A 25,082-nucleotide genomic window follows, 5' to 3' on the forward strand; every position below is an offset into this window, starting at 1 on the left:
TTTTTCTCGGTGACAGTTACAATAAAACATTGTACTAACATTGCTCTCCCTGTTGCTGAAACTTTTGATAAATATGTACATTTTGAATGCTAGGCTTTCAAATGCTGTTGCTGACGCTGTTGTGCTCAACATTTTTGAGACAGCAGATAAATGTTTCATCAATAGTTTAATGGCTAGCTCAATTTCACAGTACTTTTGCCTTTTGTAACCTGAAGCAAAAAACGTGATTTCTTTTGGAGAAGCTTCAGAAATTAAAGATATATACACAAATACAGGACGCATACGTGAGTTGTGCGTTCTCTATTTGCTCATATCATCAAGAGGTGGAAATTTTCTGTGTAGAGTGGTGCAGGGATTGTACTTGTAACGGAAAGCAACCACTTTCCCCTATGTATAACTATACACATCTCAACTTGGGACAACAATAAGTGACTACAGAAAATCTGACACGTCTCCTTTATTCATGTGCATTGTTAGAGTATGATGTGGGAGCGTGCACATTCTCCATGGAGCAATACATGCATGGCTTTGGGACATCCATTTCTCCCCACAGAAAGATGCTTATTATCTCTTCAGACATTTGTGAGCACAGATAAAAGGAGTGAAACTTGCATTTCCTCTATTTATAGATATGATTCAGGTCTGAAGCAGCTGTTGTGAAACATCTTGACTTAACTTCTTTAGTGCATGTTGGCACAAACCTTATAAAAATTTTATGATCATAGGGGAAAATCATGACTTATTGAATATCCTAATAGCAAACTCCCTTCTGAATTATGCCTGCTTGACATTTTACAACCACTTTGCATATGGTGCAACATACAAGGGCACAGACGCTATTCTATTTTAGTCATATTGCAAATGGGTAAAACAGGCAAACATGTGACACAGCAAAGTGAAAAACAACCTATGGTGCAGAGCTTAAAAAAGATTGTGAAAACTCAAACAGTTAAAAAGGAGTAAACAACAACCTCCTCTATATTTGAAGTGAAAGCTGATGATAAACATTTTATTAAAGATAGTACTGCGAATACCCCAAATTCTATGGGTTATTTCTTGAAGTGTCATGGTGTACAAGATTTTCCTTATTTGCGTGTGTCAGATTGAACATGGCGCATGGAAAGGCTGAATGCACAAAAAGGAAGTACTAAATGTTGAACTACTTCCTCGTGTTTCATAAAAGCTCAGTTATCCCATCATAGCGGTTATGGTAATACTGCTGGCTGGTGGATGAAGATGGGGGTGGTGAAGATGAACTACTTGGAGCTGCAAAGCAGGAAAAACAGAAGGCTGGTGGAGCATGTTTTTCTAGCAGCTTTATATGCAGATGTGTTGCAGAGATGCAGCATAAATAAATAGGAAAAAGGAAAGAAGCAAAAATTTCACAGCCTCTTGACATAGTTTCCAGGGAAAGTACCAAAGAATTTTGTTCTTCTGGAGGTTCCTGAAAGTAGAAGTAATAAGTGAAATATGGCAGCAGTTGTAACATAATACTCTGTAAAGATGGCCTTTGTTTCATTTTAATAGCATAACCAATGCTATAGCATTTGGCAAACACAGAATACATTGTATTGGAAAGGGAATTAGAAATGGCAGTGGTCTAATAAAAACCAGAAGTTCAAGAAAGGGGAAGTTCTGCTTATGGGGTATCATAGAATTGTCCACTGATCTGCATACACTGTTGAAGAGTCAAGTCACATGAAGAGTTCAAAATGTGACTTGCCTCTTGAAGTACAAGCAGCTGCAGCTGAACTTTTAAAGCAGCCTATTGCAACATCCGTAGTTGGTTTCCACACATGCATACAGGTTTGGTGGACTGTGGTTTACATCAGGGAGGGATGGTTAATCAAGGTACAGCTGAGGCCTCGATCAATTTAGTGGCCTGCTGAGCTAAGAGCATTATTTTTGTTGTTGTGCAAAGGAATTCTGGGGATGTATTCTCATATAAGAAAAGGCAACTGCCAGCTGGAAGCAAGGCAACAAACAAATATGCACTACTTTGGACATGCGTACACCTTGCTTATTGTCTGCTTTTGTTCAGGGCTTAGGTCCTAAAGCAGAGGCATTCAGACCTTGGATTGCACTTGAGGCAGCAGCACCTACCTGGATCTTGCCGTTCTGGAAGTTTGGGTGTGATGTAATGACATAATCATGCCACCCCTAACCTTCTGGGCTTTTGCACTGATTTAAATATGAAAAGCCTGCCTCCCTTTTTCAGGCTGATTTTCAGGCTGCTTCCCACCCAGCTGCCAGAGGCTCTCGATGGCGAGCAGCAAAAACATGATCCTTGACAAGAACATGTGGTGGCTGAGTCCCAAGATCACTGAAGGGAGGCTGGACAGTGTGGTGACACTGAGTCTTGTACTTGGAGACAGCCCACCCCCCTGCTCTGACCGAGTGACACCAATGACTCAAAGCATCTCATAACAGTAGGCCTGTGTCCTATATTATGAGAATGTGATTGGGCTCAGGTGCAAACTAATATAAGAGGCTCAACAGGGCTAGACTGGAGTCAGGTAGTTCACTCATGATATCCAGTACAGTTCTCACAAAAATGTGGAGCTGTCTCCATGTGGAAGATCCTTATGCCTGCAGAATTCTGGATCAGCAGTGATATGAATTGCATGTGAGGGAATTAAAGAATGCTAAATTTTGTCTAAAAGGCATAACCTAGTTCATATAGAAGCGTGCTGATCTTGAGATGCCCAGAGGATAGATCCATATCCTAAAGCACAACTAAATTAAAAAGGAACATACCCACAAACCATCCATCATCACATTTTTCCATCACATCAATGACATCTCCCTCTCTCAGCTCCAGTTCATCTTCGTTCCTAGGAGTATAGTTATACAGAACCTGAAACCTTAAACAGGACAAAATGGATGCATTTAAAGAAAAAAATTAAGTATCTTGCACCTCTTTTTACTCAACTAGCAAAGCTGTGAAATACTGAATTAAAAATTCAATAATAATATTTAAAATTTATGTAAAGACTAATTGAAAACTAGTTCCACAAGCTACCTAAGCAAAGTATTTGGATCAAATCCTAATAGTGTGGGCTAAAGTACATTAAATCCAACTGCTCTGGTTTGTGAATCAAAGGCTTGGCTACTGAATTCAACTCATTAGAAAAAACATGCAAAACTGACTTAACTTATATTGTAAGATAAAAATGTATTGCAGAAAAAATAGCTTCTGATTTATACAGAGCATGAAAAGGAATTCATTCATCTTGAGAATTAAAACAAATAGAACAAAAGTTAAATATCCACTAACAGCAATAAATTATGGGTGAAGGCCTGCTCAAGTGCTGTCCCATTGACATCAGTAAATTGTATGCTGTATTATGGAGAGTACCTGTGAAATGTGTATATGTAAAAGTGCAGTATCTGAAGGCAGACACATTTGCAAGTGTACATATTTTTCAGAAGCTGGTGGGTTTGGCCATATCTGGGGACAAAATGCTGGGAAACATTGGGAAACGCTGACTTAGGGAGCTCCCTAACAAGTACATGTTTGCTTTTTACTGTAAAGCAACTTAACCATAAGTACTTGTGTGCAGGACAACAGTAGTTTTAGATGTGCAGAAAACTTTGTTAATTGAATTCTATGTTAAACTAAGTGCAAATTACAGATGTGTGCCACTTAACAACCGTTCACTTAATGACAGACCTCATATACAACAGTGGTCAAAGCACAACAAAAAGGCTCTTAATGAGGCAGTCCAGTCTCCCATAGCCTGCAGCAGACTGTCTGTTTACACAACAAAAAAGCTCTTAATCCAAAGAAGAGGCGATATATCTCCAATAGTCTGTGCAGCCAGCTAGTGTCTGGCAGGGAGTGTCTGTTACACAAAAAAGGCAATAGACTGGGTTGAATGTTTGCTTAATGACATAATCGCATAACAGGGATCAGAGACTGTATCTCTCTCATTAAGTGGTGCACACCTGTAGTTTTGCCTGCTATGAGAATTGGGCACCCAGTTTTATTTGTGGTTAGCAGCGGTTGGACAACAGTGTATACAGAGCAACTAGAATGCAACTTCAATTTTAGCATCTCTAGGCTCCAAGTCACAATCCTGAAACCAATTTCATTCCGAGAGGCTCCAATGACTTCAGCAGGAGATAAAAAGCTGAAATCCTAGAATCTTGCTGAACTGGACTGATAAGAGTCTCTGGAACTTTGTTTCTAAACAGACAGCATGGTCAATGGGATCAGGAATGTAATCAACATAATGCTCATTTTTCTCTCAAGTTTCCTATCACAAATTGCATATAGATTTGCTTCTCAGCTACAGAATTTCTCCCATCTGCAGGGGAGAGAACTGCTTTTATGTCATCCTAGTAGCAGATTGATGTGCCATTTGCAAATCTATCTACATATCAATAATTTGGATTTAAGGTGATAAGCAGCCCTATGCTATATACGTTTATTAAGCAGTAAATTCCACATTGTCCAATGGGACTTATTTCAAGTATGTATGTATTGCATTACTGCCTAACACAGTTTAAATGTAACTACTTTAGGGCAAAAGCCTAATCAGGTCTACTCAGAAGTAAGTCCTTTTTGTTCAATGGGGCTTACTCTCAGGAAACTGTGGTTAGGACTGCAGCCTTAATTTAATTAGAATTATGGCTGTCAAACTTTGATTTGTCAAATGGCATCATTGCAGGGGGGGAGGAGTTAAGAAATCCACTCTCTGCTAATCTTTTCATACCACTAGCCTCATTCTCTTGTACATTCTTTCTTCATACAGTAATTATGCAGTCTGCTTACTCATTTGCTGCAAGGGAGCCAGACATCTCTCCAGGCAGAGTTTCTACTGTGGGGATACTGCATCTTTTCAGAACTCAAAAATGGCAATATTTTGACCTTGGAAGAATATGGTTTCTCCCTCCTTTCGTTCATTCATAGCAAACTGAGAGGTACATATTTTATCAAATGTATATCCTGCACTTCTGGACCAGGCCAGCGATATCATTAGTGATCACAACTATAGAACAATGTCTACTCAGTACTTTCTTGCTGTGGAAGACCTCATGTTGTCCCTTTTAAAAAGTGTGTGTGATGGGGGACACACAGACGGACACCAGCAAGTCTGCCCTGTGCTCCCACACCTACTATCCAATCCTAACCAGGTTGGGTTCTGGTGCAACATATGTTGCACCAGTGACGACTGCTTTACGGCTGTCACAAAACAGCCTCCATTGGCATGCACTATCAAACCGTTGATGGAGAGCTGAAGCAGCCTCCTGTGTGCTGGCAAATAGTCAAAGACCTGACAGAGCAGGTAAAGCCATACAGGGGGCGAGCAGAACAGGGGTGGGAAGCAGGGTAGATCAGGCCTGAAAGGGGACAGAATTTACTGAACAGGTCTGAGTTGACCCACTGGGCCTTTATGGGATTACTCCTAGGCAAGGAAGCAAATGTTCACTTACTCTGAAGAGGCCTATGGAGGTCAAAACTCCCCCATAGGATGTAGCAGAGGCCATGCTGCTGCCAATGCATCGCCATGTGGGGAATTATGGTGGTTTGGGATGCCAAGCTCTGACATTTCATTGAACTATGATTTCAATGGACAGAGTCTAACTCTGTGCTGGTCTGTAGTATCTATATTTCTCTTGCCTTTACACTATAATTCAGTGATTAAGATCTGCAACAAGCCAATCTGAAAACTTGAACTTTGTTATTAGGAAGTACATGCCCTCTCACTGTTACCTTTTCATTATTCTTTGCAAAACTTCTGTAAACTTTAGCAACAAAGCTGGCCTTGCCATGAAGTGATCTGAAATGGTTGCATGGAGCAGTATCCTTGGATGCAGGGCCTAGGAGAGGGGGATAAAGGGGGTAATTTGTACCCAGGCCCAGGGTCAGAAAGGGGAACCAGGAGCCAAAGGAGGGGGCCCAGAAATTTCCTGGGATCTTCCATTTTACAATCTGACTCAGACTCACTGCCCACGTGGGATGCCGTGGACATTACCATGGGCACAAGCCATACACACCAAGCCCAGGAATGCATACATTCCTTAACAGTGTCACAACTGGGAGGAAACTGACCTGCTACAGTAGCTCTTTGGCTTGTGGAGCCACTCACCATTAAGGAGTGTGGAGAAGCTCAGAGACACAGCTGCAGGACTGCAGCTACTACTAAAGTCAGTTTTGGTGTATACAGGACACCTTCCACTCTAGTGTGAGCCTAAATACAATGAGATTAATCTCCTGCAATGATTTTCTGTATCTGAAAGATTTTAGAGAGACTGACAATACAATCCTATGTGTGTATACTCAGAAGTAAACTCCATTATATTCAATGGGGCTTACTCCCAGGAAAGTGTGCATAGGATTGCAGCCTTAGGAGTGTGTTGGGTTTTCATATCCAGCTGCCAACGCCAGGCAGACTGGCAGATGTGAGCTCTGCATTGGGAGAACTGGTAGACCTGGGCTCCAAAGACCATTCCAGCTGTTGCTACTTTCCCCCTGCCAGTTTTTCCCCATTCTGCCCACTCTCATTGCCAACCCCCACCCTATGTCACCCCCTCCCTCTTTAGGAAGGGGCCCAAAAGAAACTTGGTACCCCCTGATAAAATTCCTCTCAGAGGCCCTGCTTGGATGGGAGGCAAGCCCCCAGCCCATCTGCCTGCCACCCTCTCCAGCCTGCCGCTCCATTGAGAGGCTCCAATTTTCTCCTGACTTGCTGGGAGCAACTTGCAATAGGATTGCAGAAGCAGCAGTCCTCTTCTCTGCTCAGTGCAGTGATGGAGAAAAAAAAAAAGCCTGCCACCTATAGATTACAAAACACCAAGTAATCAGGGGCAGGTGACTTGTTCACTCTCATTTCAAAGAGAAGCGGTATGGAGCAGGGAGGCTGCATGCTATTGCTAAGTGTATGCAAAGGGAGGGCGAATAGGGCACACATGCTTCTTCATCCACCTGCCCTCATTCAGAAAAGCACAGAGGGGATTCAGGCGGCACAGGGGCATGCACTTCCTGTTTAGCAAGATTTACACATTGCACAGAACATCTATTGGGGGCCGAACTGGACAAAACCTCTCCTTTGACCCAACCTATCAAGGTCTAGGAATGAAGCTCCTCCCTTCCTCTCCACCCAGCTGGCTCTGCTGTCTCCTTAAGGACAGAAGAACATCCTCATATAGTCTATACAAAGCCAGAGTACAAAGGTCAAAATTGTACGGTTAATCCATTGGAAAAAGTCTACTAATTGATTTTGTCTATACAGGTTCTATGTTGATGCAATAAGCACGATGGATGGGCAGATTTGTACTCATTCCTCTCCACAGGATGGATCTGGACAATTGGACAGGTGTCCAATCTAGTCCTTTGGCATAGACTAGAAACCAGGGTAAAAAAATGAATGAGTTATACAAACAACATTAAAATGATCTGTTCTAAAAATGTATATAAATGCAATAAAAATAAATGTTTTCATTATCTGTTAAAAATGAATGACTAATCAAAACACACTGAGATAAAGCCTGCTTTCCTATACAAAATAATGAACTAGGGCCAAAATACAATTTTTGAGATGGCGTATTTTATACATAAAACACAGTAAGTCATAGATTGCACATATGGTTTCTCAAATTACAACTATTTAGGCTCTGTGCATCATATATTCAGGGTACAGGCATGGTAAAAGAATGGGAGACAGAAGTCATAGGGATCATGGGTTACAAGCCCATTAGAATGAGGAAACATGGAAATTAAATTGCAAATCAATAGAGGATATTTACAGAAACTTGTTTCCCTGTATTTATATAAGTTGCTTAGATCTTATGAGTTGCTGGAGGCAAACAGAACAAGTAGCATCCTGAATAGTGATCCATCAGCCCTGGTCCTCCAGAGAGACTGAGTTTATTTATGCACATCTGTCATTCTTGACACCTGTCAAATGCCACTGAAATATGCAAGGGTTATGCTGTAGTAATGGTGGTGAATTGAGCTCTGGTTCTATAAGGATCATTTTGTTTATCCAAAATAGGATTTCAGTTTGTTCTTTCCACTATGGACAACTCAGTAGTGGCTTTTAAGATATAACATAATATACAAGTCAAAGTCTGAGTTCAAAGAAAAGGAATTTGAACAGAAAAACCCAGGCAGAACTCAAAAGGACAGAGGTTCCTCTCAGACCTATTACATGATATTTTAATGGACAATATCAGGGACTGAGGCTGCAATCTTATGCAAACTTACCTAGGAGTAGGTTCAATGGGACTTACTGCTGAGCAAACATGCATAAGATTGGGTTTGGGACTTTACACATGCAAACCACATGCCTCACACCAATGAAAACACAAATATCCTGCTTTTACGTGTTTATAACCAAAGTGCATGATCCAACCTGGACTAAACTTTCCTGGGATACTAGTGGTGTTGCACCCTTCTGTGCATGTACAGAGGCTCTGAATTGTAGAAGCATTCTTAATGGATGGCAAGTATGGTTTATGGGTCCATGTATGAGTCAATGGGAAGAGTCAGGCGGAGAGAGCAGCCCATCTGGAAGGGAAAGCCAACCTAAAGTCCACTGCATTGTACATTTATCACACTTGCATTGCTCTGTAATGGGCTCTGAGGTGTGTGCAGCCTCTGTAGATGGCTTCTGAGATGACCAATGCACCCCCTCCTTTCCCAAGTCAGAAATCTGATAGTTATTTAATAAGAACTTTAGTAGATAAAATACTTACGGTTCCCCCCCACTGTGTATATTTTCATGAGTAAACACAGGGCGCTGTGGCTGAAATGAAATGAGTTGAAATGTAATAAGAATATAAACGACCACAAATTTAGGTACTGTTTAGCATAGTCTTGCTTAATATATAGCCCTAAGTCCACATAGAGTTCACCATACCAAATAAGGCACAGCTACTCTCCAGATGCTCTAGAACCCCTCCTGTATCTCTCTGGCCATGGGCGACACAAAATAGGGTTGATCAAGCAAATCATAGATCACAGTTCAGGGTTTCTTACAGTCTGGAGGCTGAGTGTTATGCAAGCCTGGTTTAGTGGCTGCCTATATCATATTTGGAGTCATGAAAAAACCACAAATGAACACCCACTAGAAGTTCTTCAAAAACATTTGCAATTTAAGAGCCTTTTATTACCTTTACACCTAAATCTCATCATGCCAAAGAAAGCAGAGAAAGTTTAGCTTCATCACTCTTTCAAATAATGTTAGTGTCATACAAACTACAACTGAAAATGCACAAATGGATGAATTGTTAAGGTACACTCTTAACCTGAAAAAGCTGCCTGGGGCAAGCAGAAAGCAAACCAGTTTGAGCAACACTGATTCAACAAGCAGCCGTTCCTTATGACTGCTCAAGACAATGTTCTTGCATGCATACTCTCTCACAGATATCTAACTGGCAGCCACAACATGCTATTTTGCTATTGAAACTATCTAGTCTTGAGAGGACTGTGGAAGCATTTTTTTTAAAGAACTCCTTAGGAATGAGAAAAAGAACACAACAAATTCTTAAAAGAATGCAGATAATTTATGAACATATAACCTTATAAGGGAAAAAATGGTAACCATTGCCAACATACTGAAAAGTTGAAAAGAGAGTCTTCCTTTTCCTCCACAGACTGGCATCAGTCCAAGTTCTGAAGATTCAACTTAACACTTCCCAAACATTTGTAAAACAACCAGCTTTAATGAATGGAAAAATAAGTTATATTCACACAAACTAGATTTAGTACAAACAAAGCTGGAAGTGTAGCAAATCAGAAATAGAAATCAATTCTTTGGGCCTATACCCTTTTTGCTGTTCTTTCACTCAGAAGATTGATAGCTAGAGAGAACTGCTGTATTTGTGTAGAGTGTATACAACAGTGTTTCACAACTTCCCCACAATTACGATTTATGTGAATACCAACCTTTTATGTGGTTCACCAGTGATGGGAGTAATTTTGAGAATGATAGGTGGGAAAAATTATGAATTAGACCACACAAAAGTGCCATGTGATTTTCCACCTGGAGGTAACTGTACAAAGGGTGGATACAGGTAAGTGTTTACGTCTTGTATTGGCTACTTGTAAATTCAGTGCAGAATATATGTAATCATATATGATATGTGATATATCTGCAGAGTCCATAAGAATAAGCAAATGTACCCTGTCTCTGCAACTAACTGAGCATGTGGAATACTGGGGATATAAGAGACCTATCTATTCTGTCCAACTTCATCATGTGACTGACAGATATAGACGTCTGTCTGTGTTCTTTTGTGGTACACAGTGATATGCAATTGGCCACCAGATCACAAACTGTTGTCTGTATTCATTCCAAATCAGATTGCAATGGGGGAAAACAACAGATTGCATGAATTCATCATTACTTGTCCAGGTTTGGTTGCGACTCATCATCTGTGTTTATTCTGTCAGAATTAAATGGTTTTTGGATGACCAGGTATATGCTTATTTCAAATTATGACTATTAACTTTTACAATATGGAACATAGTCCAGCCAAAGTTCAGCACTTCTAAGTCCTACTGATTTCAAGTATTAAACACATGGGATTTAGAATTACTGATTTCTGGTTGAATTGTACCCATATCTGCTAATCAAAACGAAATATCACAGGGCACTGAACTCAGGCAGCCCAATCCAGAGCAGCCCGGAGTGCAGGGCTGCTGCGGCACCAAAAACAGCTGCTGTGGTATCGTTTCCTTCCCCTTAGTAAGGGGCTACTTGATTCTGTGGTGGATCTTGAGCTGGCGCAGAATTGAAGAGTCCCATGCCAGGTCACGCACAGGGCTCAGGATCGGGCCCTTAGTCTCCCCCTTAGTAAACTAACTCCCTGCCATAGTGTTTGTTTACTGAAGTTCTACAAGACACATATCATAAGACATTATAACAGATCTGTACAGTTGCATTACACAGATCACGTTAAACATACATCTTAAAGGAACAGTACAGAAATGGGACTATGTAAAAATGTTGCCGTACTTGTTATAGAGCAGTGTTCTTCAACCTTGGGGTTAGGACCTCAATGGGGTTGTGAAGCATCAGTTATGGCATCGCGGCCACTTATGGGAATGAAAAAGATCACTGAAGACCACTGAACTAGAGCACCACCAGATAAAGGAGAAGGCATCTGGTGTATCCCTTCAGGTACCAGGGGATTGTGTCCCAGTCCTGCTCAAGTTATTAGCAATTGTGCTAAAATAGCTTTTATTAGTGCCAAGTTTTATGGTGACTTTTTCTGCTCTCTCTAATAAGAATATTTTGTTATAGTGAACAGTGCTGGGAGAGTGTTACAGGGGTAGAGAGTGGGTGTGCTGGATGGATAGGGATGAAAAAGGTGGCCGGAATAATTGTGAGTCCCCAGTCTCATTTTTTTTTGGGGGGGGGGGGGGTTGTGGCATGGAAAGGTTGAAGATCACTGTTCTAGAGCAGGGGTGCCCAAACCTCAGCCCGGGGGCCACTTGCCGCCCTCAAGGCCTCTCTATGTGGCCCTCAGGGAGCCCCTAGCCTCCAATGAGCCTCTGGCCCTCCAGAGATTTGTTGGAGCCCACACTGGCCCGATGCAACTGCTCTCAGCGTAAGAGCAACTGTTTGGCCTCTTGAGTGAGCTGTGGGATGAGGGCTCCCTCCATTGCTTGTTGTTTCACGTCTGTGATGCAGTAGCAGCAGGAAAGGAAAGGCCAGCCTTGCTTTGTGCAAGGCCTTTTATAGGCCTTGAACTACTGCAAGACCTTCATGCATTCATATAAGTTCATCTTTAATATATTCATTTATGTAAATTTATTCAAATTTGAAATGTAAATAAATTCGGCCCCCCGTCACAGTGTCAGAGAGATGATGTGGCCCTCCTGCCAAAAACTTTGGACACTCCTGTTCTAGAGTATCTCTTTCAATAGCTGTCCGTAGCAAATTAAAGTACAGAAGTTTACTTCAGAAGCTTAGCATAACAGAATGCATGTGCCAGAGAAAGGTACACTATCTATCAGCAGCTTACACACCAAACTTCCAGTCTTCTGCCTTCAGTAATACTTTGCACATGACATGATGATAAATGCATTTTTCACCATGTACAAATGCAAGAGAGGACTGTGACCAGTCCTAAGTCATGCATACACATGACTTTTACATATATTGTAAACCTGTCATGTGCGTATGTTAGGTTTCACTATGTACATTTAACACATGTTTCACATACACATAAAAATGAAAATGTGCATGAAACAGCCTTTAAATTCAGGAACATTTTAAAATAAGTTTGGGGATTACATTGGGTATGGAGGCTATTAATAGGGAAATATGAAAGTGCATTTTGTATGCATGTCATGGGATCATGCCCATATAGCTTTGTTTGTACTCAGTAAAATACTTACTGTGTTGAATCCAAAGAAACAAACAGCCCAATGTTATGTTTGGGCTGTGTTGCTGGAACTTGTGTTCTGGCAGTGCAGCCTGACTTATGGCATATGTAAGTCACATAGTGACATATGCCACCAAAAGAGGTCACATATGTCCAAGGAGACCCCCCATGACTTATGCTGAGGTAAGTAAAAAAATCTGTTTGCCCTCAGTTCACTCCCCCCCCCCGGATGCAGTGTGTTCCTTTTTGGTGCAGCTGCATTGGCGCTGGTGGCAGAGGATAGGATTGGGGCCAGGAAGCCCTATCTTGAGCTGCCTGTTCCACCAGGACTGCCACGGCACCAAAATGGCTGCCGTGAATTCCTGTGCACAACAGGGCAGCCACCAGCAGCTTCTCAAGGGCAGGGGACTTCCGTCCCCTTTCCCTGGGGAAGGGAAGTAGCCCTGCAATGGGGCTACTTGATTCTGCAGCAGCCCTTGGGCTGCCCAACTTGGATTTCAGGATCTGATGGAGCTCCACTGGTCCCGCCTCCCTCTTGCCCCGCTCCCCCCAGCACACCTCATCCCATATGGCTAGGGTTGCCGACTCTAGCTGAAGCCATTCTTGGGTATTTTTTCCCAAAAAGCCATAATGTCATTAAGCCAAGAGGGCTCTGTTAAAATCCCCAGAATTGCTTCCACTAGTAACCTGGAATTGATGCCAGTTCCAGGAAACTCCAGGGCACTCTTAAAGGATTAGCAACCCTAGTTATAGTTTTCACTCTAAATGGAGTTGTTGAAAGCCTCATACTTAGTCTCAGTATACAGTATCATACTTAATATTCAATTGTTCACTGATGTAGTCTTCTGTCTTTGCAACACAACACAGAAGCACTTCAATTTTTCAATATGTCATCATTTCGAATGCACTACTCCCCTCTTCCTAATGTCTTCTCTATGTAGTTCAGATAAATTGTTTATAATATATACAGGGACATGTGGATAAGGATATGTAGAACATTTGGTTTTGACCACACACTTTCATTTATGAAGACAGAATATGAATAATATTTTTTTAAGGAACAGGGGATAGTTTAAAGAGGATGCAACTCTAGGCTGATAGGCAAGGAAAAGCTGATGCAAATGACACTTCAGAGAAAGGCACTGTTATGAGAAAGCATGGTGTTGAGTACAGCGCACGCTGCTATAGCAACAAAACATTTGAAACGTTCATGCATTTGAAAACAAGGAATGGCAGCACAGGCATTATGAAACCCACAGAGTGTGAAATGAGCCTGTGCATTTAGGCACTGCAAATGGCCTTATAAGTAAGATGCTTTGAAACAAGAGGAGCTATTTAGAAAGAGGAAGAAAAAAGTTAAACAGACTCAAATGTTTAGAGAATTTGCTTCTTTTAAAATCTGTTTCCCAGGCACTTGCAACAGTTTGGGATTTGACAAACAGCAAACTGCAAATAAGGTACAGCACACTGAGACTTCCAAGTTGGTATTACTGAAACATTTTCCAGGTTTAAAACAGCAGTACAACAGCAAAGGCAGACTATTAGGATTACTCAGACATGTTATGCAAGAGGAAACCTGGCAAAACACACAGGCCATACAGTACCATACCCTGTGCCCTTTGACAGGTGAACCACAAGATCTCCTTGCCATTACAGGGCTACGAGGAGGTTTGCCGACGACAAATATCTCTCTTTTTAAGTCAACCTGGAAAAACCATAAATATTGATCATCCGAAAGCCTAGAAGGCTTTCTCCCATTCTCAAGTACAAGCTGCACACACCAGTTTTCCCATCTCCAAAAACCTCTGTACACAAGACATGCAAATCTGTGACATCCTCTATGCCTGAACAGCTACTGTTAACCACCTACATCATTTTTTTTTAAGCACAAGCATTTAAATTTAGAATTCATCTGGAACACAAGATTTCATCACTGCAAACGTCCAAACTGCAGTGTACAATAATTAATGCAAGAAGCTTATAGACAACTGGAAGTTCATAGCCAGCAGGAAAATGCTAGAAGGTAACACTGAAACTCTTGAGAGATTAAGAAGAGAACACTGTGAAAATTTGACCTGTTGCTTGAGGGTTTTGCACAGATGCACAGACAGAAAGAGATATCAGAAAGGGAATCAGACTAATGCCTCCAAAATAGATTTCAATGCTTGACTGAGAAGATGGGTGTGAAAAAAATGCAGGATTCAAGAGTGCTTTCACACATTCCAAGAAGTGCAACTACACAAGCCTTGCAGTTTTTGCACACTTTTGAAATATTAAAAGCACTCTAAGAAGTGATTGTTCCATTCAGAGAACAAATAACTGATTATTTTAATGGTACCACACTAGTACTTGTTTTGGATACAGGATCTGCTAATGGCAGAGAAGATAGTGGTACTCCCAGTAGCCTAAGCCGAAGGTGGATAAATCCGCTCTGGAAGGAATTCCAAAATGGTGGGGTTGGAATTGATTAGGCTGCACAATTGTGAAAACTTTGTGAGTAGGTTACCGAAGTTTGTTGGGACCTGTGCAAAACAATACAGCTAGGACATTTCCCCCAAAATACAAAAGATGAGATTGCTACAATGGTAAAAGAAAGCTATTATATCGATTCTGACCATTTATCAATCTAGCTCAGTACTGTCTACCTTTACTACAGAGCAGCCATTTTCAACCACTGTGCAGTGGCATACTGGTGTGCTGTGAATGGTCTGCATGTGTGCCATGGGAGTTTGGGGGATGGTCATTTATTAGAAGGGCCATTAGGGGATATGAGCCCTCCTCACCAACAGCATGTGCGTCTTGTCAATTGTCAAAAGACTGATGGTGCACCTTGACAATTTTAGTACCTTGTCAGTGTGCCACAAGATGAAAAAGGTTGAAAATCACTGCTATGGGGAGTCTTTATCTGATTTCAGACTGGTTTGAGACTGAAGTTGGGAAGTGTGTGTGGGGCATCAATTTCTAAATGAATCTAATCTGGCACTTCAGAGGGTATCATCAGTCTGGCAAGAGACCCTGGCCTCTTGTACCCTAGCTTTTGCCATCTGCATAAGCATGTTTAAGACTAGTGTATTAATTTAAGTACATTAAGGTGCTTTACCCTACAATACTTTCCATCTGATCGCATGCTCATGTTATTAAGTGTTAGTTACCAGGAAATCTGATTTTTAATAATTATGATTTATTTTTAATCTACACTTTCCATTTGTCAGGCACTTAACAAGACATGCAGTATTTCATACTCAATAGACAAAGTTACCTTTAACTTTGGTGAATTTTTCTCCTGTCTGTATAACCATTTGGAAAGAAGAGGGGGTGAATGGGTGACGGCAGACTTGGAAGATGTAGACAGTGATTCAGAGAGAGATGCTTTGGTTGTGTGAGGTGGAAGACTAGAAGCAAGGCAGGAAGAAGTGGAAGGCACTTGCATTTCATAGGGAAGTGAAGCTGGCTTAAACATTTAAAGAAAGACAACAGTAATTGTGTGGAAGAGCAATTACAAAAGGGAGCTAAATCACAGAGAGGAATTACGCACCAACATTGACAAAAGAAACAAGCCATGACTGCACTCAGTAGGCTACTTGGTTTCTTGAACAGCAGCTCCCCACTCTGGTTAGCACTGTGCTGCAAGTTGCTTTTTAAATTTCTCTACATTAAAAAAGCAATCTGCAATGAAGCTCAGAAGAGGCAAAAGAAATTTTTTTTAAAAGTCCTGCTATGCAAGTGCATCTTGGAAAAGACATGCTGGTTTGTACCCCTTATCTGTATGGATATGCCAAGGGTAACCAATCTCTGTATTCATGAAGGGTGGGTTTATTCTAATTACTAGACAAGGGCTTGAAATGTATGGACTGATCATGTCACAGATGATCAAGAACAAAGTATAATTCGACCAGCTGAATACAAGGGCCTTCACGAAATCTTCTCATTTTGTTCATTTGTGCTACACTGCAATAGCAGGAGTAGATAAGGAATAGATAAGCATCTGGCAGACCACAATATGCAGATGCTAGGATGCTTTTTGGCTGGGTGGGTCACAAGTTGTGCCTAACTCCTCTATAATAAAATTGGCACAATCTGGCTTTTGTTACAGGGCGTGCTCCATTCATTGCAAGAACACTGCATGCAACCATCAAAGAGATATAATATTAAACTGTGGGTTACCTCTACTTCTTATAAGTTGACAACATTTTTCCTTTTCTTATGAATGAAACAGTGGAATTTAATCATGCCTTGATTAAAATTTGAGAAGACCACCAGATGCACAATAAAATTGCTTTGAGGGCCAGACCTGACCCAAAAGCCACCTGTTGGTCACCTTGGATCTTCACTAATGACTTACAGAACTAATACAACATGACTTTTCTTTGTGGCCAACATTTTTCGATGGCAGCAAACCAATTAAACTGAAAAAATCAAGGTTGTGAATGAAGGGCATATGCCACATTGTCATAGTTTTACTATGGAATAATTCTCCAATAAGCTGTGCCATATGCTGCAAGGTGTGTGTGTGTGTGGGGGGGGCTGTATCCATGGATTCCATATCAGCAGATTCACTTATCTGCAGATCAGGCCCACCCCCCCATGAAACCATATGTCTTTCATGCCTTGCACAGATTTCATTGTATTCAGTGTTCTGTACCTCGCAGTGTTGAGTACTTACACTCCGTATCTATTTTATTACAGAGCAGCAGTAACTCCAGTAGAAATTCTGGGAGAGGCTGTAGCTCTTAGAACACTTCTCATGCATTGGTAGTTCACTAACATTTTGCAAAATAACTTACAAAAGCTGCATTTAAGGTCCAGTTATTTCCCACCAAAAGTCCCAGGAAGGAAGCCAATGGTTCTGCATTCCTGGTGGAAGCCATGGTTAGTGGCAGCTAATGCTAGTAGGAAAGGAGGGCTTGATTAAATTAGGGTAACATGTAGTCCAAGATGATATTTCTTCCTATCTCTTAGTGAGGAACTGAAGTATATAAGAAGTTGTCTTATAACAAGACAGGTCCTTGGTCCATCTAGTTCAGAACTGCCAGCACTGGCTGTCAGTGGCTCTTCAGGGTTTCAGACAGGAATTTTTCTTTATCCTAGTTAGATATTAAACTTGGAACCTGCTGCATGCAAAGAGGATACTCTATCACTGGCCCGAAATGAGAAATTTTGCATGTCTGAGTTTACTGTTCTTCAAAATTGTAATTTTTTATTAGACAGGCACATGCAGAAACGCACACACTAGAAGGATTAGACTCAAATTAATTATCTGGAGGTATAAATTTATCTTACAAAGTTTAAATACCTCTTTTTTCGTATTGTGTGAATTGTCCCCTTCATAAAATATCATAGGCTCTCTCTTAATTGTTGGTGACTCTAAATTGTCATGGCTTGGCTCTTCCTCTATATGAAGCCTTGCCAGTTGTTCTGTTACATCAGGGGCACGTCTGTAGAAACCTGAATCTTTACATTTTGATCCCCCCCCTTGGATTATTGACAACAACTCTTCACAGATTTCTTCTTCCTGTTCATCTGTCTCAGTTAGTGTTTTGAATAATGGGTCTTCTTTGGAGAGAGCAACAACTGTGCCTGCCATATCACATACTTCAGGAGTACTTTTGCTTTCTTTGACAGTGGAGGTTCCTCTCATTTCTTTGAAAATGCTGTGTTTGCTTTCATTCAGGTTTGTGCCATTGGTTACAGGCTTATGTGCTCTGACATGAAACCGGGTTGCTGGAGGAGGTGATTTACAGGTAGATGAAGAAAATGGCTGAGGTGAAGTTGGAGATTCAGGAAAGGAGTGAGAGGCTTTTGGTGAGGTAATTGGAACAAAATGACCATGCTTGACTTGAGAAGTGATATTATGAGGGAGTCTTGGCGCACTCTGCAAATCTGTTAAAGCTAGAGAGCTGAGTTCCTCTAAATCAGAAATAAAGCTTTTAGGAAAAGGTGGAGGAGAAGGGGAAGGTGAGCTTGAGGGTGACAAGCCAAGAGTCAGAGATAACCATTCGTCGGTGACAGCCTGAAGATTCTTTGTATTAGAATCTGGACAAGGAGAGTACCGGTACCTGAGAGGAGGGGATGATGCTTTGGAATCCAACTTGAGAAATAAGGGAAAGCATAGTAATTAAAAACAATGTGAAAAGAAGGCATTGAACTAATGTATGTGTGCTTTAAAAAAAAGTCCTATGTCATCTCCTGGCCATACGGTGTTATTTCACTGAGCATAAATGTCTGAAGTCATTAGCACTTGAATCAGATGAGCAGAAAGCATATCTGAAAAGTGAAACTGTATCAGGTTCTTGTCCAGTGCTTAAATGTCAAACATTAAGACAGATCTGAATCACTGAGTTCATGAAGTGAATTTGATCCTTGAGTGTTATGTTCTTTACTGTTCTTTAGTAAGGCTATGACTAATGGCCCAGATGTGATTACCAGAACTTCCAAACCACAGCTATTATTTTGAGAGCAGAGTGGTGCTGTCTAAAAAAGAAAATGCAGCTCAGACTGGGGCACCATCAAGTATCAATGAACATTAACCTAACTGGGAAATCTCTGGTTGTGCAAATATTAAAGCTTTCCATCTCTGAGCATGGGAACCTTGCAGAAACATCTTACATACAATTGCATGCTTCCATTGATTCCTCCACAGCTACACAGTACATCTTTTAATTAAAAATTAATAGCATTTGGACCAATAATATTTTCTTTAAAGGTACATAGCATTCAAATACTACTTATATAAACATTGTAGACAAAATGGTATACCATAGAGCCATGTATTTTGAATATCACTGTTGACTGCATAATATAGTGAAATGAAATATTGATTGAAGTTTCCTTCAGGTAAAATAAATGTCCTTTTGTAAGAATAGTAGAGTTGGGGTTCATACGTATATCGCATCGGTAGATATCCATTGCTTCAGTAAATACTGAAAATGTAGTTTTTGGTATTAATTCTCAACTTTAAATCTTCATTTGAAAAGAAAAAACTCTGAGATTGCTTTTAGAATGACTGGAATCAATTTCAAATTAAATGTTTCCTGTATCAATTTATATATGACCAATTTCAGATGTTTCTGAAGGAGTATGAACTACCAATATGGAAGAAGATTAATGACCCTTGACTGGATATAGCAGCTTTCCAACATGGCTTGGTACAACCCTTTTTTCTTGCTCTTCCTTGCCTGTGGATTCCTGTCCAAATGTGAGCACTCTGGGAACATACTTGACCATTACCTGCTATAGAAGGCCTATGTGCATCTACCACAAGTAGAACCAACTGGCCTAATCAGCACTGGACATATAGACTAAATGCACTACAGAGCACAAATAGTTTAGGGAAACGGGCTCTTAACCAACCCTATGTTATTAGAACATGCTTGGGACTGCATAGAAAAGTGCATAGAAAAGATCTCACCTATGATATTCTCAGTGCTCAAAATTCAGATGGAAATGGAAATATCTCAGTCATATTTGATATAGTTTTGGACACAAGAAGAGGGAAAAGAATTCCTTTTACAAATTAGAAGCTACCCCTATTAAGATATTTTCAATCAGCAACCATCTATAGACCATCATAAACATATTATGAACAATGACAGATAAGTCTATAGACCAGCCATTTTCAACCACTGTGACGTGGCACACTGGTGTGCCTTGAGTGGTCCACAGGTGTGCTGCAGGAATTTGGGAGAAGGTCATTCTTTTATTAGTAGGGCCAATGATGTGAGCCTTCCACTGGCAGCATGGTGTGCCATATTGGGTGAATTGTCAAAAACCTGATGGCATGCCTTGACAATTTTAATGCTTTGTTAGTGTGCCATGAGATCAAAAAAGTTGAAAATTGATGCTATAGACCATAGATTTTAGGTCAAAGACATTAACCAATGGTGCCCCTCTTATTTAGTAGGGGGAGATTGACTGTCCCTATTTGTCCCCACACAGTGTCTTTTCTAGTGCCTGGTGTTCCTCAGGAACTTTTAAGACTGTGAGCCATTTTGGGACAGGGATCCATTTAGTTATTTGATATTCTCTGTAAACCACTTTGCCAAATTTTCTGTTGAAAAGCAGCATATACCATACTCTTAACAAAAACATACTATGTATGTTCAGTCACGACTTATAGAAATTTTTTTTGAAAAAGATAAAAGAGCTCATTCTCTCTTTTATTCTCAAATATTTTATGCCGAAAACATTCATTAATTGCTAGCTGCAATAATGCACAAGCAACCTAATTCTGACACTTGCTCTTATGTAATTTCTGTATCTAAAATCACACAATTAAGAATCTGAGATAGAGACAGTAATATGTGATATCCAAGTAGTAGTTTAGTGTTACAGCTGCAAATCTTTTGCTCCATATCTGACATGACATTTTCTTAGAAAGAAGTTGAGGTTTGAGGCAGTGGAATCTTAAAGAAACATGATATATGGTTTTCACGATGAAAGTGGAAAGACATTATGTATTTATATAGTGTACCACTATGCAAGGATGGGTAGGATTCCACTGGTATCCCAAGGCAAACTACAGACTGATTTTTGATAGTCTACTGCTGCTTCCCAAATTAGTTCCTATTGCTGGAAAATTCTCCAAACGGAAGGACAGGTGAATCTTATGCAGCATTGGCACCATGCCTGAAGTTTGCATCATGTCCATACAAAAATGGCACCAACACTGCATGCAAGTCACCGCCACTTTTACTGAGCAGTTTTTCCAATGGTGGCAGATTGGTGCTGGCAGCCCTGTTCAGTACGGCCTTTCCACTCTACCCTAATATAAATTATATATCAAGAACATAAAGATCCAATAAGGAACTTTCTTTTGGGGCTCCTCTTACAAGGTTACTAACAGCATATCCGCTATGTATGCAGAGAGGGTCCTTCCCATCTGCTTGAATGTTAACTTTTCTGCCTTGTAATTAAAAGATCTGCATGTTTCTATGTATATGCATAAAATAAATTCTACAGGTTGCCTCAGATTTCAACCTTAATTGGAAGTATCTCCCATTAAAATCAACCCATTTCCCTGTAAACATGAATAGAATCTGGTTGTCAAATGGGCAAATCTATATTTATTATTTATTTATACAGGTATTTCTATACCGCCTTTCTTTGGTCGTCAGATTTCTCCTCGGACTTTAATCCAAGGCGGTTTACATAGGCAGGCTGTTCTAAACCTTACAATTGACCAGTTCCAGTCTTTCATAGAACTCCTCCTTCCAGCTGGATTCCTTCCTACAAAATTAAACTGGATTTTTAAAAACTGGTTTAACTGATGTGGCTTTGTGGGCTCACTTTGAGCCAACGTTTAGCTGCAGAACGTGGGGAGCCAGGAGGACGTAGTTCTGAAGTTGGACTTCAACCTGGATGATTCAGGTTCAAAGCCCCATCAAGCCATGAAGCTTCCTGGGTAAGCTTGGTACAGTCATGATCTCTCTGCCTCAACTGCTTCACAGGGTTTTTGGAAGGGCAAAAGGATGGAAGGAAATATGTACACCACCCTGCGCTCCTTGGAGGAAAGGCAGCATAAAAATGTGAAAAACACATAAATAACCTTATAAAACGTAAAAGAACCCCAGGGGCCCACTCCTCATTGTTGTGTGGTACAGCTCTATATATGAACAAGATGGAAAATGCCTTACTGTAAATTCCATTCTTTGAGTCTCTCAGAGAACATTCCAAACCTTCAGGGAAAGCACCCCCCCCCCCTTGGATAGCAGGCAGGGAAAAAAAACTTGAGTGTTTTGGAATGTGAATAGCTGTGGTTATTTGATTTTCTCTGTAAACTGCTTTGTCCTCTCTTCACCTAGAAGGGATAGCCCATTGTGACTACTGAACCACAAGAGCCTGCCCTCACTGAAGGAACTCTGGATGACCACCTCCGCTTAGGTTTGGAAAGGGACGTTCAGCAGTGATGGGGGGTCCCCAGAGTACTTACTCCCTCCACTGCTTGCAGTGCACTTGGTCTTGGCACTAACCAGTCATCTTAAGACACTGGAGAGGCAGTCTTCTTCAGTCAAGGCCACCCTCCCCACAGCTCTTTCACCAGAGACTAATGACCATTTTAGTGTTTCACAGAGATTCCCTGGTGGCTGCCAAACACTCACTACAGTTAATTGCCTGCCTTAGATGGAACAAGATGCAAGTTTTGTTCTAGCACCAACTTTTCTGGAGGAGACCTTGCCTCCAGAAGGTCTCCTTCTGCCTGGTCTGGCAGAAGGGCTAAGGTGGTAGCTGTAGCAGAGAATTGCTTGTGGTGTTCCGAGGTGAGGCAAGAGCTACAATGGTGCTGAGGTGCCTAACTGCACTGCAAGCCTACCTCTTGTCCTAGCTCAGGAAGCTCAGGGTTTAAAATCAGACTCAACTCACCAATGCCCTTCCTGTCCTATGTGAAAAATTGTGTCCTTTGTAGATCATGTTGGGTGGAAAATAAGGTGAATGATAAGCCTGAATAAAAAGAGTTCTTGAGGAGCTCCAAAAGAATCTGGGTGCTACATAGAGTGATCTGGGAGGGCAGGGCAGTCCCTCCACATTGAAATTCCCTTATACACTTTTGGTCCTTCTTGCATAACCACGGGGGGGGGGGGAGGTGCTACTTTGAAAATCTGGAACCTGAAGGAGGCCAGCTTTGACAGGCACTGTGTATCTAGGGACATTGATCCAAGTAAGAGCTGCTTGGTTGTAGCAGCAGCAACACGTGAATCTGGGCTTCCAATTGCTTTAATAAGAGTAGTGCCAACAGAACACCTTGAGGATCAAATAAAAAAATAGAGAAAACCTTGAAAGAAAATGTATGCTTAATTTTTTTTGTTTTTTAAAGTAAAAGGCAACACAAGAGAAGAAAGCAATGCAACCTTATGTGTTCACAGATAAAATATTAAATGTGGCTTAGCTGTGCTGGATGTTTGGTCTTTTAAGCAAATACATATGAATCCTGCCCTTCTTACCTTAGATGAACTTAAATGATGTATTCTCTCACTGGAGTAACTCTGGGGTATTGGAGGCACAGGGTAATCATCAGCACCTTTGGCTGCATTCTTTTTGATGACTTCTACGTAGGACACAGGAAAGATGCCTTGTTTGTTGGTTCCTGGTAGTTTGCCTTCATACCAGTTTTGGTCGACTCGTCTGTGGAGAGTTACTTTGTCTCCCTGTAAGGCAATATGAAAACTCATTAAGAGCTGAGAGATTGTGATTCTATACATAACCCCACATGTTTATTCCAGGACACATGACACTGAGATCATAAGAGGCAATATACAGCTAAAAGCAGGAGCTATGAGCCAGGAAGTCCCAATTTTTCAATCTTACCACAACCCACAGCTAACAAAGAGCAGCTTAATGTCTGGAGTGACCTAAGAAAGTTTCCTATGCTAGGCAGATCTGGAACAAAAATGTCTTCTGTTATTTTCCATTTCTCTCAACAGGGATCAATCATTTAAGCTGGAGCACAGATCTGAGAGAGGATCTTGTACATATTTGTAGTTGTATGCATATGTGGGATAGGAGAGAGAATGGATACATTTCTTGAGCCACTCAAGATAATCTAATACACCGGCTAGGTTGAATTAGGAAATAATCGTAAGCACTGTAGTGATTTGTACAAACTGTCCATTTTATGCAGTGATCAGGTACTTGCATTCTGACCACGTGCATATTTACATGGACATAACGTCTGTGACTGATACATGCCTTCTGTTCATTATGGGTACACAGTGGAAACATGTGCCAGGGACCCAGGGACAACGGCTGCTCCCTGCAGTGCATTTATGCAGTGAAAGGTCTAACTGCCACTCATTTCTGGCACAAAACAGGAAAACTTTTAATACGTATCTACAGTTACCTGTGTAGTGGCCCTTCATTCCAGATTTCTACAGAATAAGCTACAGATCACAAGTAGCAACAATGACTGATTATAAACGTGTCTATTCAAAGAATCTTATGGCCCAATCCTATCAGAGCCTTATACTGATGGATCTCGTGAACAGTCAGCATAAGTCCCAGGCCAATGGCAGCAAAGCCACTCTGCTGTTGAGTGGGCAACTGCTGCCAGGGCACACAGCTGGAAGAGCTGAACCTCCTCCGTCCCCCATTGGTAGCAGTGAGGAAGGATGAGGGTGGGGGCTGAGCTGGGGAGGGTCCAGGAGAATCTTGATCTCAGCAGCACATGTTGAGGTCCTATCCCCATCTTCCCAGTCCAGACCTGCCCCATGAGTTTCCTCTGATTCGTGCCAGAAAAAGAGCTGGCACTGTTCTGAGGAGACCCACTAGAGACCAGGCTGCCTACAGAGCTTTCCTGGGCTGTCTGGTACATCCCCACCCCACAGCATGCACTGAACGCTCTGTAGAGGGTGCTGCATGGTCTCAGCTAGAGCAATAGGACCGTGCCCATAATTACCTTTAAAGCAAGTTTGCTGAAGAAACTGTACAAATATTTTAACAATTAAGACAAAGTTATCATGAAATCAATTACACTAAAATAACAGCATATTTAAAATACTATAAATCCAACTAAAGCCAGAAAACCAAGACAATTAAGAGAATAAATATAATTTTTTAACTTGTTACTAACAAATGACTAGTCCAGAGGGGATCTAGAATATATATTTCGTAGTTGCAGCTTTACCACTCCAAAGCTTCTCCTCACTAGCAGATTTAAGCGTATAGTTGAAGTATGACTCATCCATATGAACCCTACTACATAGGACCAAGATAGCTGCTAATTGTTCTGTGAGTCAAAAAAGTTGGAC

General features: G+C 41.1%; 1 protein-coding gene across 38 annotated transcripts in view; it reads right to left on the minus strand.

Annotated features, from left to right (window-relative positions):
- Nucleotides 1–442: 442 nt before the first annotated feature.
- Nucleotides 443–25,082, minus strand: part of SORBS2 (sorbin and SH3 domain containing 2) — a 327,753-nt gene continuing 303,113 nt past the window's right edge. For 23 of the 38 annotated variants that reach the window (XM_066631534.1, XM_066631529.1, XM_066631532.1 and 20 more), the window contains 7 exons: nucleotides 23,280–23,483; nucleotides 17,636–18,430; nucleotides 15,602–15,793; nucleotides 13,952–14,047; nucleotides 8,704–8,753; nucleotides 2,758–2,864; nucleotides 443–1,444 (listed from right to left, as the gene is read on the minus strand). In XM_066631534.1, the coding sequence (XP_066487631.1) occupies nucleotides 1,383–1,444; nucleotides 2,758–2,864; nucleotides 8,704–8,753; nucleotides 13,952–14,047; nucleotides 15,602–15,793; nucleotides 17,636–18,430; nucleotides 23,280–23,483 (1,506 nt within the window). In that variant the 3' untranslated portion in view covers nucleotides 443–1,382. Of the gene's footprint in view, nucleotides 1,445–2,757; nucleotides 2,865–8,703; nucleotides 8,754–13,951; nucleotides 14,048–15,601; nucleotides 15,794–17,635; nucleotides 18,431–23,279; nucleotides 23,484–25,082 lie in introns of those variants that run through there. The other 15 variants (XM_066631551.1, XM_066631550.1, XM_066631558.1 and 12 more) reach the window with 9 other exon arrangements.

The sequence above is a fragment of the Tiliqua scincoides genome, chromosome 6 (genome assembly GCF_035046505.1).
Source record: "Tiliqua scincoides isolate rTilSci1 chromosome 6, rTilSci1.hap2, whole genome shotgun sequence".
Lineage (NCBI taxonomy): Eukaryota > Metazoa > Chordata > Lepidosauria > Squamata > Scincidae > Tiliqua > Tiliqua scincoides.